The sequence below is a fragment of the Musca domestica genome, unplaced genomic scaffold (assembly GCF_030504385.1).
Source record: "Musca domestica strain aabys unplaced genomic scaffold, Musca_domestica.polishedcontigs.V.1.1 143, whole genome shotgun sequence".
In the NCBI taxonomy this organism is placed as follows: Eukaryota; Metazoa; Arthropoda; class Insecta; order Diptera; family Muscidae; genus Musca; species Musca domestica.
In genome coordinates this window covers 645,950-663,500 of record NW_026712197.1, presented here as the reverse complement: position 1 = coordinate 663,500, position 17,551 = coordinate 645,950, and the positions used below count along the sequence as shown (strand labels likewise).

General features: G+C 34.6%; 2 protein-coding genes across 3 annotated transcripts in view; one reads left to right on the top strand and one right to left on the bottom strand.

Moving 5' to 3' along the window:
• The window catches only part of LOC101898609 (stAR-related lipid transfer protein 13), a 277,625-nt gene that overhangs the window by 153,921 nt on the left and 106,153 nt on the right, over window positions 1-17,551 (top strand). The window lies entirely within an intron of this gene.
• LOC131801167 (uncharacterized) lies at window positions 2,373-14,176 on the bottom strand. The gene is made up of 3 exons (XM_059119353.1): window positions 13,037-14,176; window positions 2,441-2,644; window positions 2,373-2,379 (listed from the first exon to the last, which is right to left on the bottom strand). The coding sequence occupies exons 1-3, from the start codon at window positions 13,951-13,953 to the stop codon at window positions 2,373-2,375; spliced, it is 1,128 nt and encodes a 375-aa protein (XP_058975336.1). The 5' UTR covers window positions 13,954-14,176.

The window sequence follows — 17,551 nt, the reverse complement described above, 5'->3', positions numbered from 1 at the left end:
CATAACCGATTTCGATGAAATTTGGCATACTTATTTTCAGGCCTAATTTGGTTGTATGTGCAAAATTCCATACTATTCGGGATGATATTACACGTTTGGTGCACAATAAAATGTAAATCAGACAAAGATATGTATGGGAGCTATATCTAAATTTTTACCGATTATCTCCAATTTCAATAGGGTTCGTCCTTGGGCCAAACAAATGTTGGTTGGAAAATTTCATCTCAATTGGATAATAAATGCGTCCTGCATTTTGTTCACAAGAATACTTGGGCAGACGGACGGACGGACAGACGGACTGACATGCATAAATCAACTCAGAAAGTGATTCTATGCAGATCATCAAAAGCAACTATGGGTTTATCTCGTTTCCTTTTGTCTGTTACAAACAAATGCACAAAGACATAATACCTTGACCACCTTGTGGTGTTGGATATAAAAATATGAAAATAATGTTTAATATAAAAATGAGGTTAACAATTATGCAGTTCAGTGTAAAATATGTTTTTTTTTTTTTTTTTTTTTTTTTCAATGAATTTTATCGAAGCCATTAATGTTTATGCTATTGAATCCTGCGAAAATTAAGTGGCTTTTACACCTTGCCCCTAACATTGTTTTTGGGTTCCAAATGAAAATTCCACATATTTTGATATTTTCTATATCATTTGCCATTTATTTGTTATATACATAAGTTTAGGGATATATTTTTGTCCAAATATGAAGTGTAAAGAAACCAGCCCTTATGTGTTTATATACAACTCCCCTGCTCAGCGATAGTGGAGACAGCAACCAAATAAAAAAATGATTAAATTGAGTGCCGCTTTTTTTTTTTTTTTTTTCAATTATTGTGAATTTCTCTTAAATTGTGTTTGAGTGTTTGATTTTCTTAGGAAAAATCATTATTTCGTAGATCATTAGATTGGAAATTATCAGTGAGGCGATCTGCTGCCACCGCTGATAATTGTCTCTCTTGAGGCGTTGTCATTTGCCGCTTTATACATCATTGTGTTGTGATGTTGATGTTGTTGTTGTTGTTTCGGTTGCTGTTGTCGATTTCAGTTTCTTGTCAATTGCCGTTGCCCCATAAGAGTGGTAGATGATATTGATGTTGCAACATTTGTAATTTATGCCAAGACAAAGGATCAAATTGTTGAGCTAATGATTGTCGCACACTTGGCTGCAACCTAAAACGTTGTCCCATAAATTTGTTGGTAGTTGGTGAAAAATATTCACTAGGAGAAGGATCCTGTTGCTGCCATTGATTGCCGGCCACTGACATTGATCTTAATGCATGTAATCTATTAGCGGCCCCAGTACGTGATCGACTGCTAGTGTTGATGACTGCTGCTGCTGGCCTATCATTGCCGGAATATCTCTTCCACCATTGACGTCTGGAGTTTTTGTTGTTGTGCTGCTGTTGTTTTTGTTGGCGTTGTTGTAATATATTGGCCATTGATTTTAAACGTTTGTCCAGTCTTTGCTGCTGCTGCTGTTGTTGTGTTGCACTTTGATATGTGCTTGACATTTTTGTTGTTGGCCTGGGGCCCAACTTGTTGGACATTTCATCAAAACTATTTGGAAAATAAAGACTGTCTTGTTGCTGCTGTAATTTTCTCTTCATTTCGGCCATGACATTTTCTTCTAGGCTCTGTAATGCTGCTGTTGCTGCTGCCTCAACTGTCACAGGATGAAGAGGATGTGGCTGTGTCAATTGCTTTGGAGTGGTGGCCGCATTTTCGTCATTCATTAACCACGAAGATTGGTGGTGGTGCTGATGCTGACTTGATGTTGCTTTGATGTTATCGCTGCCACTGTCAATATCATCACCGCCAATGCCATTGTTGCCATTTAATGACGGCGGCGGCGGCAACATCATTTGTCTTTTGCCACGATTCGGATAGAAAAGATCATCATGTTTGAAAATATCTTTGATTTTGTCACGTCTACCGCGATTGGGTACAAATGTCTCGTAACGTTGTAGCAAGGCATCAAGATCGGGTAAATTATGCTTACGTCCCCTTGGCGGTATAAATGGATCATTGCCGAAATGCAGACCTGTTGTTGGTGATTACAAAAAAAAAGCAAAAAACATTAAAAAAACAAGCAAAGCAAAACATAAAGAGAGAGGAGGGAAAGAAAAAGATTTGATTTCAAAAAAGCAAAAATAAAAAACCTCAAAAAAAAAAACATAAAAAAGAAAACCAGCAAATGAGGTAGAGAGAAGTGGAGGAAAAGAGAAGGACAAATTCAAAGAAAATTTTAATAATTTTTTTTACCTTTTTTCAAATCCTCATTGGGATCATATTCTCGCCGCACAATCACATAGTGCGGCTCCTCCACATACATGGGTGGTTCCAGACGTCCCGAGAAATTCAATTTCTTCCACAAATACATACCCGGATGATAATGTTCTGCATCACTTGCACTGGAATTGTGAAACTTGCCATAGGGATATAGTTCGGTCATGGCCCAGTTTAGAAATTGCATTAGATTTTGTTGGGCCGTCAGTAGCAACAAAATATCAGCATCTGTTTTTTGCTCATCCAGCAATTCCATGGGAGAGTTGGGCTCTTGGATTTGTTGTAAAATTGCCGAAACCAGGGGTGCGGATGCGACATAGTTGGATTTCACAAAATTGGTGTCCCTGCAAGAAATCCAAAAAAAAAAAAAAAAATCTAGAAACAGAAAACACCTCTTTTAGGGCTAGTCCTATTTAAAATGCGTGGGTTGTTATACACGAATTAATGATGATGGCTCTTTGTTCAACAGAAAATAACTTCATTGGGAACTTTCTGGGAATACTCTTCACGCAGTTGTAAATGGGTGTGTTAAATTGTAAATTTTATTGTTTCGTTAATTTTTTTTTTTTTTGTTTATATTGACACCTAGGTGTATTTTTTTCATAGCCAAGTGTGTAACTCTTAACTCCGCACAACCCAGACTCCAACATCGAACCGTTTATACTCCACATGTGGCTCGCACATGACAAGTATACATTCATCAAGGTAAGAGTTGTTTTCTGCTATAGGGACATGTTGTAATTTCAATTTTGTTGTTGTTGTTGTTGCCGATGGCTGTTTTCAATATTCTGTTCCATGTTAATTTAAGGTGTGCCAATTTAGACTTATGCATTGTTGAACAATTGTATCGTCTCTTTGGTGTTTAAAATTATTTTACAAGACGAAAAAAAGCTTCGAAATTTATGGTTTAAGCTCAATTGTCATACAATGTTAACAACTTTTCTACATATCAAAGAACTTGCCGGATTCAATTTAAATAATAAGCTCGCATACAGATGGCGCTAATACAAACATCGACGGAGGCTTGAGGCTGAACTATTAAATGCTATTTGCGGAAAATACAATACTACCTGTCTATTAGTTCTTTAAGTATTCTATTTTATAAATCTCACATGCAGGTGGCGCTTCTAAACTCCGGGAAGAAGCCTCCTGGCCTATATATGAATAAAATTAGATTCGAGAGGTTCTAAGAGGTTTTGAGAAAATTCATGCTTAAGAAGCTCTTAAAAAATAATGAAAATCGAAAGCTCAACCGCCATACAAAGCTAAAATTTTTTCACACATAGGAGGACTTGCCAACGTCAATTTAAAAAATAATCTCACAGGCAGATGGCGCAAGTAGGATTGGGGCTGCATTATTTATTTTACAAATCTCACATACAGGTGTCGCTTTTAAACTCACGCTTTTAAATTAGATCCAAGAGTTTCTAAAAACATTTCGGAAGATGTTTAAAAAATATTTTTTGAGAATATTTACACTCTTTAAAAAAGTTAACACACATAGGAGAACCTGTCAAAGTCAGTGTTTAAAAATAATCTCACAGGCAGATGGCGCAAGTAGGATAATTGGGCGGAGGCTTGATGCTGCATTATTAACTGATATTTACGGGCAATGCAATATTTCCTGACAATTAGTTCTTTAGGTGTTTCATTTTATTATTTCACATGCAGGTGGCGCTTCTATAAACGCAAAAGAGGTCCCCTGACGCATACAGGGTGAGACGAAAAAACTGCAACCAACTTCAGATTGCTGTCATTTCAAATCACCCGTCCGACAGCTGTTAAAATTATTCCAGTGACAGCTCATTATTTTGTTTACAAGCGTACAAAAACATTTTGGTAAGAATTTTCCAGAAAAAAAGTTATTTGTGATGGAATTCAAGCGTGATTGTGTGATTTCTTTATATTTGACTGCAAACCCCAAGTGGCTATCGTTAGAGCACTCCAGCATTTCAATGTAAATAAAACTTTTGTGTCTCGTACCATCGCTCGTTACCGTGATACTGGTAGCGTAGCCCGACGTCAAGGAATTGGACGGAAGAAATCAGCAACATCAGCAGAAATGGTTCGAAAAGTAAAGAAGCGAGTTGACCGAAACATACGACTTGAGCTGAACATATCGCAATATTCCATTCGGCAAATATTGAAAAAGTAGCTCGGGATAAAGCCATTGAAATTCCAAAAAATGCAAGAACTTACACCGCAACAGAAAGAAAATTGATTCAAAAGAGCTAAAGAGTTACTTTGCTTGGCCGAAAGTGGTGAACTGGCTAATTTTGTTTTCTTCGATGAGAAAAAATTCGTTGTCCAGTAGTTTGTAAACAAACAAAATGATGGTGTTTACTTGCCAAAGAGCTGAAGCTGAAAACTTGTACCTTCGGTTGGCCACCAGAACTCAAGCGCCGGTCATTGTGATGGTGTGAGCCGCCATAACAGCCGATGGATCAGAATAAATGCCGAATATTATCGCGAAAATATTCTGGAGGGTGTATTAAAGCCATGGTCACGCAAACATTTTGGCCGCAGACATTGGACATTCCAACAGGACTCAGCACCATTGCACTCAGTACGCGTCGCCCAAGAATGGTTACAAAATGAGTTTCCTCGCTTCATTTCCAACGCACAATGGCCACCAAAATCTCCGGATACCATTCCGTTGGACTATTATGGTTACAAAATGAGGTTCCTCGTTTCATTTCCAGCGCACCAAATGGCCACCGATATCTCCGGATACCAATTCGTTGGACTATTTTGTCTGGAGTATTTTGGAAAGCAAGGTTGGCAATAAAAAATACCAAAGTGTCGATCACCTCAAGTAAGCGCTTCGCCGGGAATGGGCCAAAATACCGCAGAGAAACATTCGGGCAGCGTGTGACGGTTTCATTGGCCGTTTGAGTGCCATAATTCGTGATAAAGGTGACCAATTTGAACAAATCTAAACTTATTCTAAAATTTAATGGTATTTCCGACATTTTTTTTTCGGTCAAAAAAATTAATAAAATGTAAAAATTATGGCGTTTGATTTTGTTGCAGTTTTTTTTTATCTCATCCTGTATATTAAAAACACATTTTAGGGTTAAAGCCTAACTTTTTGTGAGTTTGGTCAAATATCTCCCACAAATCATCATTTTCGAACTAGGACGTCAAAGACAAAAATTCTTCATTAAATTTTACCATAAGTCACCAACGAAAATAACTCTCTATTTCCACTGTCATTTCGTTCGCTTCAGTCACAAATTAACTTTGGGTGTAGTTCCAACCTTTGTATTACAAATATTAAACAGCTAATACAAATTTAATTAGCGCCATCTACATGTAATTTTAATAACTAAATAGACCGTATCAAACCATATCTGGGTCATATCTTCTTCAGTTGCATATTTTTGAATCACACTGCATTCTAAGATAACAGAATAAGCCTACCGATTGCCGACCACATCTAAACCTAAACAACATTTTGTCTGGGAAAATCCATTTTACATAGCGCCATCTGGAGATGAGTTTAATCTCTACTAATGTCCTCTGTATGGGAATTCGATTCGACCAAAAATACTTTATTTTTTAGCTCGTACCTGTACTTTTCTGTTACAAATATTAAATCACTAAAACAAGTTTAATTTGCGCCATCTACATGTAATTTTCATACCCAAATATACGGTATCATACCAAATGCTGTCTGGGTCATATTTTCTTCAGTTCCATCCTTTTAAATCACAAGAATTCCTAGATAATTGAATACGTCTACCGATTGCCGACTACACGTTGAAGAGTTTTTTTTAATGCAAAAATCCATTTTTATATAGCGCCATCTAGATATGAGTTTAATCTCTTCTAATGTCATATGTATGAGTGTTTAGTCTTATTTTATCCTTAGATGACCTCCATCATCCAGTGTTTGCCAAGGTATAAATATCTTTGCTCCCTTCAATGACTGTACTCATTCCGAAATACAAGGTTCATTCCTCGTCGGATCCTCACCACTAGGTCGGGCCATCAAAAAATATACTGCCAAAATTAGCTAAGCAAGGCAGGGGAATATATCCCTTACCATGTACCTTCACATTAATTTCCTTCTGCTGCTGATTTTATTTTTATTCCAACACCTTATACAACTATAAAAAAAATCCCGTTAAGATAACAACAGCAGCAAAGACAAGAACAAGTATCAGATTGTTGGAAACTACAGCAACAACAAAAAATATCCTCCAGCATAATTAATCACTTTCATAGCTGCTTCCTTGGTTCTCTTCTCTGGCAGAGTGGTGAGACCGAAAGGAAATTTGAGATCAACTCTTTGTGTGGGATCTCTGTTGCGGGGAAAATAAGGCTAATTCGAAAGCTGGCAACAAATGGAATATGGTCGACTTAATTCATTATAATATGACAAGTAAATCCCATTAATGTTACACCGAAACTCACACACACACACACACCTGCATGGAAATGCAAGCACCACTACTCATAAGGAAACCAAAGAGAGCCAGTGTAAGGAGTAGGATTTGCTGATACGGAGGGCAAGCAAATGTATCGTCGTCATCATCAGCAGTATATTTTTATTGAATCAATGACTGACTGAGCAAATTCATTTTATTGATTGTCTTTCTGCGTCCAAGTTTATGAATAATTGAAAGGAAAAATAAAAAAAGAAAAAAAAAAAACAATATTTGAACGATCGGCAAAAGTTTTGGATCAATGGAACTACTGGTTTTCATGTTTGTCTGCTGTTTTGTTTTTTTCGAGCCTGTAGACGGATCAACTGAACGACGCACTGACTGCTCGCCCGGCCGGCCGGCTAGCTAAAGGGGTAACATCAGGTCGCCTCCGTCTTCGTTGTTTGCCCATTTTACCATCAGATATCAAAGCTTAGAGCTGCTACAAATTTCACTTTTTTTTTTCGAATAAATAAAGCAGGAGAAGACAAAGGCGAAGATGAAAAAGAAGAAAAAAATGCATTATTTGCATTTGCCGACTGCCACTTGAGCTGGGTGCATGAGGCTGATTTGACTGACTGACTAACTGACAATTTGCACATTATCGCCCGCTGTAATCAGGGCGTTCAGTCAACTACCATTTGGTTTCTGTGAATGGATATGTTTTGCTCTCAAAACATAAAATGCCACAGTAGAAGACGGAAATATTTGCCATCAATACTGCCACTGGCCACGATGCTGATGTCCATACTTTATTTAATTTATTTAAAGTTTAGTTTTTTTTTTACTTTTTGCTACCCGTCAAGATTGCCTCGGTCTGGCCAAATAAATGAATGGATCAAAAAGGCGTTCAAAGTTTGTTAAATGTTATTGATAAATGCCATATATTAAAAAATTGCATGTACAGACTTTTGTTTCGGATAAATTTATGATAGACAGTGGTCAAGAGATATATACACACGCACATGCTTATGGTCCAGCCATTACACGCTTACAAAATTGTGTGTGTGATTTTTTCAATATTACTGCGATTGGCATGGCCACTGAGCGAGTTACCTGATGGTGGTCTCTCCCTCCAATAATGGCCACGAGTAGCATCGATATGTGCTCTGATATTTCAATTAAAGACCACGAATCAATCGATAAGAAATACAAAACACTTTTGCTTTTGTAATATTTAATGGAGGGGTCCGACGTCTGTACCACCATGTGGATAATTATTATCGAAGAAAATGAAAGTGAAGGTAACAATTTAATGGAGGGGTTTTTGGATAATTTATGTAGATCTGTGTGTTTTTTTCGTCTGTTTCGCATATTTTGATCAAAATTAAGATAAGGCATTGAAGGAGTTTTGTGGATATAATGAATGTGGAGTTTTTTTTTTTGGTATTAGGGCAATTGAGTGATTTCCAGAATTTCAGGTTGAAGGTGAGAATATCAGGAGATATGAATTGGATAAAGAAGCAAAATTATGTTTCACTTTCTTTTTCGATGATTAAATAATCGGCAAATATGTAAAAACATCCCACAGGCGCGCCAAACAGACATAAACAAATTCAAATTTATCTCAATTAAAAAAATGGCGCCCAACGTGTAAGACTTTGTAATTTACTATTCTTGACATCTTTGAATCAGACATTTGAGAAAACGTTATTCACACCTGCATGACTGAACTGTAAGTCATATTAAGCTTGTACAGAAAAATGCATATACATATAAATACACGACCGATATGACAAAAACTAAAACGGTGCTCGATTTGAACGAATTTTGCTCCCACACAAAAAAAAACGATGAAAATATGCTCAATGTATGAGTTTTGCCTTGTTAAGGGGAAGATCATATGTTTTATGATTTATGTGTTTGTTTTCTATTTCGAGACGAGCTTAATGATCTGAAATTTGCAGTTTTCTGCTCGAATTCGAGTAGGTTCCACTCTTTGTACAAATTCGAGCTAGTTTTTCGGAGGCCTGAAAATATACCGAACCAAACCAACTACAGTCGTTTGAAGTCTCCGAGGTTCTAAGATAACATGATTGTGATTCTTATTATCTCTACTATTGCGATCTTAAAATACAGTCATTTCGTTCGATTCGATTACAACAATTCGTTCCAACCTTCTTGTTACAAGTATTAAACCACTAAAAGAAATTAATTAGCGCCATCTGCTTGTAATTTTAATACTAAAATATACTGTATCATCTATCGTCTAGGTCATATCATCAGTTATATTCTTTCATATCACAAGAATTATAAGATAATGGAATATGTCTAACGATTTCCGACTACATCTGCACTTAAAGATCTATTTTAATGGAAAACTCCATTTTATATTGCGCCACCTAGGTATGAGTTTAATTTCTACTAATGCCACATGTAAGAGAGTTTAGTCTTTAAATGCAGTCTTTGTGCTGTTCGATCGCAAATTAATATATTTTTCCCTCCAACTTTCAGTTTTTCAAGTATTAAACCACTAAATCAGGTTTAAATAGCGCCATCTGCATGTAATTTTAATACCCAAGTATACCATATCATACCAAATGATATCTGTTCCACATCTTCTTTAGTTATTCCTTTGAAATAAGAAGAACTCTAAGAATATGTTTACCGATTCCCGACTACATCTGAAGTTGTATAGCTTTTTAAATGGCAACATCTGGAGATAAGTGAAATCTCTACTTAAGTCGTCTTCAAATCCTCAAATACGGCTTTTTTGTTCCATTGGATCACGAGTTAACTTCTTTTTTTGATCCCAAACTTTATATTACAAATATCAAGCCCCCAGACCATCTATTTGTAATTTTCATAACCAAATAGACCGTATCATACTAAATGCTATATCAGTTTCGTTCTATGAAATCACAAGAATTCCAGATAATGGTATATGTCTACCGATTGCCGACTACAACTGAAGATGGATAACTTTTTAAAGGGAAAATCTACTTTATCTAGTGTCATCTGTGTGAGAGTTTAGTCTCCAAATGCAATTTTTGCATAGTTCGAAAGCAAATAAATATTGCTCTAATCATTGTGTTAAAATAATTCAAAGATTTTTAAAGATGTCTAACAATACATGTCAGTTCTTAAATCAGTAAAGCAATTTTAATTAGCGACACCTACATGTGATTTTTATACCCAAATGGATCGAATCAAAGCATATTCAGTTTTTCTCATATATTCTTTCCAAGATAATTAAATATGTCTTTGCCTTTTACCGACTACAACGGTAATTTTTCCAGAGAAAAAATATATTTCATCCAGCGCCATCTGTATGCGAGTTTAATACCGTTATACAGTATTCGCTCCAAACCATAGAACAGATTTACTTTTTTTTACTCGGGAGCCAAATTTTGTTCGCGGACACGTACACTACACAAAGTTACAATTAGTGTATTTGGGTATTAAAATCACATGTAGGTGGCGCTAATTACAATCGAAGAGTGGTATTATTTGACGGAGCATACTCTACACTCTTTTATATTATATGTCAGCGCTCCCAAGTCACTTCAGTTTGAAAAATTAGAGCGGGAGTCGGAAAGGAAAAAAGAGGAAAGCGGGTTGTGACCGTGTACAGAAAAAAGCACACATATAAAAAATATAACAACGGTATCAAAAAAATAAAAAAAGTGACCAGCCAGAGTAGAATCTGCTCATTTTTGAACGAATTTTGCTGCCATTCTTAAATGAACACAACATGCTCGCCCCAATTCTTTCGTTTTGTTTTTCCTACACCCAAACGTGATCCCGCTCGAGTTCAAGCGAGTTTCACTCTTTACTCGAGCGGGGTTTTCAGAGAAATGCTTGGGTTTAAAGTTATCCCCAATATTTGAATATGTCTATGCATAGAAATAATTTTCCAAAACATAAAAAGCTATTTTAAATGTCGCCATCTTCGCTTGAGTAATGATATCCAAATAGACCGAAGCATACAAAATGAAGTCTTTGCGCTCTTTAACAATGGATTGATAATTGGGGTTATAATGTAGAATTAAACTTATAACAGTCTTCCGAAAATATTTCTTTTAAAACTCAATTAAAAAAATGTTTGTATGAAATTGTCTGATTGCCCTCTGCAAATATTTTGTCAAAAATCAAGGATAGTTTTCACTGTTCTCCATCAACATCTTCAAAACCTCAAATTCATAAACCTGATGAACTTTGGATATTTTATTTTTTAACTCCTTGTACTCTGAAAATATTTGTTTGTTTTAAGATTATTTTGGAAACTTAAAAAAAAAAAAATAAATATATATTTCGAAAATCTACGTTAAAAAAAAAAATAAAAATTTGTCACAGTCCTGGAACTCTATAAATCCTCTTGACCACTCAATAAATCTTTTCGAACTCTCCAAAACCACCCAAAGCTCTAGTCAAGCAATTCTTCACACATTTTCAAAGAAAAAACCAAGCCAAGCCACCTTTAATAGAAAAAGAAACAGACGATTTATGTGTGTTAAAATCTTCACAACAAAAAAAAAAAAAAAAAAACAACAGCTGGAAGTGACAAGCAACGGTCAAATATTTAACACAAAGCCAATTGATGTATCAGCCATTGCAACAACAACGCCAACAAAGCGAAATAAAGTTAAAACGGTTAAATGCTTCTTTGCCACCAGACAAGACAAGACAAGCCAACAACGGCAGACAGCCAGCCTCATTGTCAGATTAGCTGTGGCAGCCGCACCGGCCTAAAGTGGTTATTCAAAAATTATGACCAAACAGACGAAGTAGACCGAGTGGATTGGGTTGGCTGGCTCTACGATGCTATGGTAATATTTTGTAATGCTGCCAAAACTTGCTGAAAATTACGATGCAGCATCAACGTCATCTGCATCATCATCATCACAGGCGGCGACCGCAAACACTTTCACTGCAACCTTGACGTATTTCAGCAACAACAACAACAATGCAAAACATGAAAATTGGTCACTTAGCAAAGAAAGAAAGACGAAACAAACACCAAAACATAAAATCGAAAACAAACAACAACGTGGTCAAACAAATGCATCAAGAAATGGGGCCGTTGGTGCTGTAGTGAAGGCCAAGTGGCGGTGGCCAGCAGACTAAAATTCCAGCAACGGTGGTGGGCTAGGGGGTTTCGTGGTATGGTTTATTCATCTTCACTTTTGATTTTTACGGACTTTACCATGCAATAGGAAGAGTATTAAGTTGGTTAATCCGTTTGTAACTCAACTGGTAAATGGTATTAACCTCAAATGTAGGTGGCGCTAGTGAAAATGTCGAAAGTAGACAAAATTGGAATTGGAATGAACTGGAAAACTCCAAAAATGAATTTAAAAAAACCATGTTAGAAAGAATACAACAATGATTAAAAAAAAAATACACGTTCGAAAGGTTCAAAAAATAAATTTAAAAAAATTGACGTTTAAAAGGTTCCAGAAATGAATTAAAAAAAATCCACATTTAAAAGGCACCAAACATTAATTTCAAAAAAATCAAAGTTTGAAAGGCTCCAAAAATGAATTTTAAAAAATCCACGTTTGAAAGGCTTTAATAATGAATTTCAAAAAAAATCCAAGTTTGAAAGGCTCTAAAAAGGAATTTCAAAAATCCAAGTTTAAAAGACTCCAAAAATGAATTTAAAAAAATCCACGATTTAAAGGCTCCAATTTTTTTAATCCACCCTTCATTGGCTCTTATAAAAATAATTTTTACAAAATTCACGATTGAATACACCACGTTTGATTTTTTTAAATATTTTTTTAAAAATCCACTTTTGATTGTTTTTTTTTTTTAATTTTTTAAAAATCTACGTTTGATTATCAGCCTAAACAAATATTTCCTTGGCACTTACAAAAATAATTTTTAAAAAATCCACATTTAAATGCCTCTTAAAAAATATTTTTTTTTTAACTTCACGCCTCTTTGTCTTTTAGAAAAAAAAAATCCGCGATTCATTCATTGGCTCTTATTTTTTTTGGAAAGGAAAAAATTGCTCCCCCATGGAAAAAGGTATCAAAAGTGCGGCCCGACCAAACTTAACACCTCTTTTACATATTCCTTTTCGCATTCTTCCACAACCTTCGATATAAGAGAGTTTGGTTGGTGCAAAGAAATGTGTGCCCAAATAATAATTCAAAAAACAATCCTTAAAGCCTACGGCTGATCAGCCAACAACAAAAAAAAAGCATAATTTTACAAATCCATGCCACATTTTATGGTTACACTCCAATTAACCAATATTTTGTGGCAATCGACGGCAGACACTTTCTTCTCTCTCTGTTTACCCTTTTTTTATTTTGAAGATTTTATTTTCGTTTTATTTTTTTTTCCTCTCCTACTCACCTGTTCGCATTGAGGGCATTGTGATAATAATCCTCTGGCAGGCAATTGTTTTCCATTTCTGTCTGACATGGCAGTTTGCCTGCTGCTGCTGCTGCGGTTGGATATGCGAAAGATGTCAGAAATTTGTGAGGAACAGCAGACGGTTTCTGGTCTGGCATGAAAGTCCGTGGAAATGGTGATTTTGATTTTTCCATGGCAGTGTGGGGATCCAACCATTCATTGGAATCAAATTCCGGATCAGCAGTCGTTTCATAGTCCTCATCATCCACAACGGGCATGGTTGGAAAGAGGCCACGTTTATTTTCCTCATCTTGCTCTTGGATGGTTTCCACCTCATCGTCTCCATCATCATCATCATCCTGATAATGATCATGATCCCCTTCTCCCACATTAAGGTGTTTGAAATTGCTGGCGCTTGATACCATTTCATTCAGTTTATTACTACCTTTAACATATTGTTGTTGTTGGTGTTGTTGTCTCTGCCCTTGGGCATTTTTGTTATTCTTAATTGCTGCCATGGACTGCTGCAATAGCAAACGCTGTTGCTGTGCCTGTGTCGGAGCCAAAGCGGCGATATCATCTTCAAAGGTTTTCTGCTCACGTTTTTCGAAAGGAAAATTCTTCGACGGCCATAGGTTCTGGAAATTGTTCAACATTGCAATGGTTGGGGGGCCCGCATTTTCAGTTTCACCTTCGCCACGACCTTCATTGTGCCGGTTAAGAGCTGCTGTGGCTGCTTCTGCTGCCGCCGCATTATTCTGTTGATCTTCCATCGCCTTTGGAGTTGGTGTTTCCTCCAAGGATGCCGCCACCGCAGCCGCCTGGGCGATAAGCGATGGTGGTAAAGATAATACCGTCGTACATTTGCAATAAATTGTTAGTGCCGCCAAAAATAACACAGCAAGCGTGATTTTCATGCTGGCGGCTGGCTGCTCCAGTGGAAGTCGACAAAAAGCAAAAAAAAGAAGGAATTATTTCCTTTGTTCTGCAAAAAGGAGATCTGTTCTACAAGATCTTTTCTGCAATATTCTTGGTTTTTTGTTTTAGCGTCTCACTCGTCGCCCTCGTCGACACGGTCATTCAGTCAAAGAGAGACCAACTTTGGCCAGTTTTTTTCTTTATTTTCGCAGAGTTTCACGTTCCTTGTTACCTTATCGTTTCGAAACTGAAAGTTATTTGGAAAATTTATGTTGCTTTTATAGCAATTTTTCATATTTTTTTTGCACTCCCTTTTCCTGGCCACCCAGGAGAAGACTCACATTTTCCAATGATTTCCTTTAAGAAAATAGAGTTTGCCAGGATCCACGATTCTCTGGGGGATCACTTTCATGGACTTCGTCATTGTTGGTTGCATTGGTCGTAATATGTGGTTGCCATAATTGTTTCCTCTCATTGTTGGTGTGGTCATCATGTGCGGCGGCATTCCCTGCCACCACATGTTGCTTCTAGTTATTTGTTTGTGCCATATGTTGACATTTGTTGGCGATGCATGAAATTAAATGTGTTATTGTTTTTTACCATTGCAAGAGAAACATAAAAAATAATCACAGTTGACCACATTACTCCATTGACGCGATTTGGAATTATAACTTCTCAGAGTTCTACACTGAGAAAAAAAAAAATTAAATAATAAGGCTTTGGGAAGAAATCTATGTATGTATAGCTAAAAATCCATATTATTAAAAACTACTTGCTGCCTTGCTGTGGTAGGTATAAACCATGTGTTGCTTTCTTTAAGGCTCAGCATTTTCTCGATAATGTTCAAAAGTCATAAAATCAGAAATTCGAAAATTATTATTACAAAATCTACGTAATATTGTATATTTGAAAAAATATTTTTTAAAAATCCACGTTTGATTGTCTCTTTAAACAAATATGTTTTTTTTAAGTTCATATTTGGTTATCTCTTAAAAAAAATAAAAATCCACGTTTGATTGTCCCTTTAAACAAATATTTTTTTTTAAATCCAGGTTTTTTTTTTTTTTTTTTTTTTTTTTTGAAAATCCGCACTTAATTGTCTCTTAAAAAATTAAAAATCCACGTTTCATTGCCTCTTACAAATAAATAAATAAATAAAAATAAATAAATAAATAAATAAACAAAAAATAATGGTTGTCTCTTTAAAAAATATATTTTTTTAAATCCACATTTGATTGTCTCTTTAAAAAATATCTTTAAAAAAAACATTTTTTTTAAATTCACATTTGAAAGTTTCTTTTAAAAAATGTTCTTTTAAAGATCCACGTTTGATTGTCCCTTTAAAAAATGTTCTTTTAAAAATCCCCGTGTGATTATCTCATTAAAAAATGTTCTTTTAAAAATCCCGTTTGATTATCTCTTTAAAAAATGTTCTTTTTTAAAATATTTTTTTAAAAATCCACATTTGATTGTCTCTTTAAAAAATATCTTTTAAACTCCACGTTTGTGTTTCTTTAAAAAAAGTTTTTTTTTATATTCACATTTGATTGTCTCTTTGAAAAAAAAAAAAAAATATTTCTTACATCCACATTTGACAGTTTCTTAAAAAATGTTCTTTTAAAAATCCCCGTTTGATTATCTCTTTAAAAAAATTTTCTTTTCAAAATCCCCGTTTGATTATCTCTTAAAAAAATGTTCTTTTAAAAATTCACGGTTGATTATCTCTTTAAAAAAATGTTTTTTTTTTTAAATCCCCGTTTGATTATCTCTATAAAAAATGTACTTTTAAAAATCCATGCTTGATTGTCTCTTTAAAAAAATGTTCTTTTAAAAATCCCCGTTTGATTATCTCTTTAAAAAAATATTTTTTTTAAAAAATCCACGTTTGATTGTCTCTTTAAAAAATTTTTTTTTCAAAAATCCACGTTTGATTGTCTCTTAAAAAAATAATATATTTTTTTTAATCCACGTTTGATTGTCTCTTTTCAAATTATTATTATTTTTTTAATTCAAGTTTGATTGTCTCTTTTTAAAATATTTTTTTTAAAATCCACATTTGATTGTCTCTTTTTAAATTACTTTTTTTTAAATCCACGTTTGATTGTCTCTTTTCAAATTATTATTTTTTTTTAATTCACGTTTGAATGTCGCCTTTTAAAATATTTTTTTTTAAATCCACGTTTGATTGTCTCTTTTAAAATTATTTTTTTTTTAATTCACGTTTGAATGTCTCTTTTTAAAATATTTTTTTTTTAAAATCCACTTTTGATTGTCTCTTTTTAAAATATTTTTTTTTAATTCACGTTTGAATGTCTCTTTTTAAAATATTTTTTTTTTTTTTAAATCCACGTTTGATTGTCTCTTTTAAAATTATTTTTTTTAATCCACGTTTGATTGTCTCTTTTTAAAATATTTTTTAGAAATCCACATTTCATTGACTCTTATAAAAATGATTTTTATAAAATCCATATTTTAAAGGTTTTGATAATCTTTTTCAAGTACTTTTACATGTTTGGCTCTGTTCTTAGCAAAATTGAAATAACTTGTCATTTGAAATACTCCTTTCGTACAAAAATATCATATATCACAAATCTGCTATAACCATATAACAGTACTTCCCCATTTTCAGGATCAGATTTTGGGAAGAACATTTTATATATGGGGTCAAGTTTTCCTATATCACACATTATACGGTACCTACCGATATTCGATATTTAGAGCATTTTAGTTACATATGTTACGAATATTTTTTAGCTAATGGTGAAGGGTGTTGAGGGTACGGCCTGAACGAACTTAATGTGGATTATATGTTTCTTTGAGTGTACATGCTTTAGATTTTTTTATAAGCATTTATGAAGCATTGCTTTAGTTATTTTATTTTTTTTTTTTCAAAACGTATGAATACTTTTCGTTCGCTATTTCAAAATTCCCAATTGGGCACCCCCACACTATATAGCCTTATCAATCATCCGGTCCGTGGACAGCATCACATTGTATTTTATCATAGATGCTGGATATAAAGGAAGTGAAGTTTGGTCAAAAAGAAGTGCATAGTTTTAGGGGTTTAAAATGGACTGAATAACAAGACGTTTTATTGCTAATTTTTACATCTGAATTTAAATAAAATTTGCATTAGCAATTTCAAAAATAGGTGCATAGGTGGTGAGAGATTATAGTTTTAAAAAATAAAAATATGTGATCAGCTTCTCTCCCCTCTGGATCATAGTGGAAAATATTTTTTTCATAATCTTTCTATGAAAATCACGGTTCAATTTCCAATTCCCTCTCCTTGCCCGCTTCTCCATCTCTACCTCGATTTCATAAATCCCCATCTTACCAATATCCTCTCTGCGCCACCTTTAGCCAATATTACATCACCTTTAATGCTCTGCAACAATTCATTTATCAAAGTCCATTATAATTATGTAATAAGAAGCCCAAGCCTTAACACTTCCTCCTACAGGTCTACACTAGGGTTCCTTTGATCTTTGTGGCAAAAAATCCTCAATTGGAAAAAAAAATATTTGAAATAATCCAAGGCGCTTAATAGTCTTAAGTGAAGAGAAAAGAAAGAGAGGGAAAAGAGAAAAAAAAAAA

Bases quoted from the DNA above. Each gene is read 5' to 3' on its own strand.
- LOC131801167 (XM_059119353.1), bottom strand. From the start codon at position 13,953: ATGAAAATCACGCTTGCTGTGTTATTTTTGGCGGCACTAACAATTTAT. The intron at 2,645-13,036 runs GTGAGTAGGAGA...GATTTCTTGCAG, and splicing joins AATGCCCTCAATGCGAACAG to GGACACCAATTTTGTGAAAT.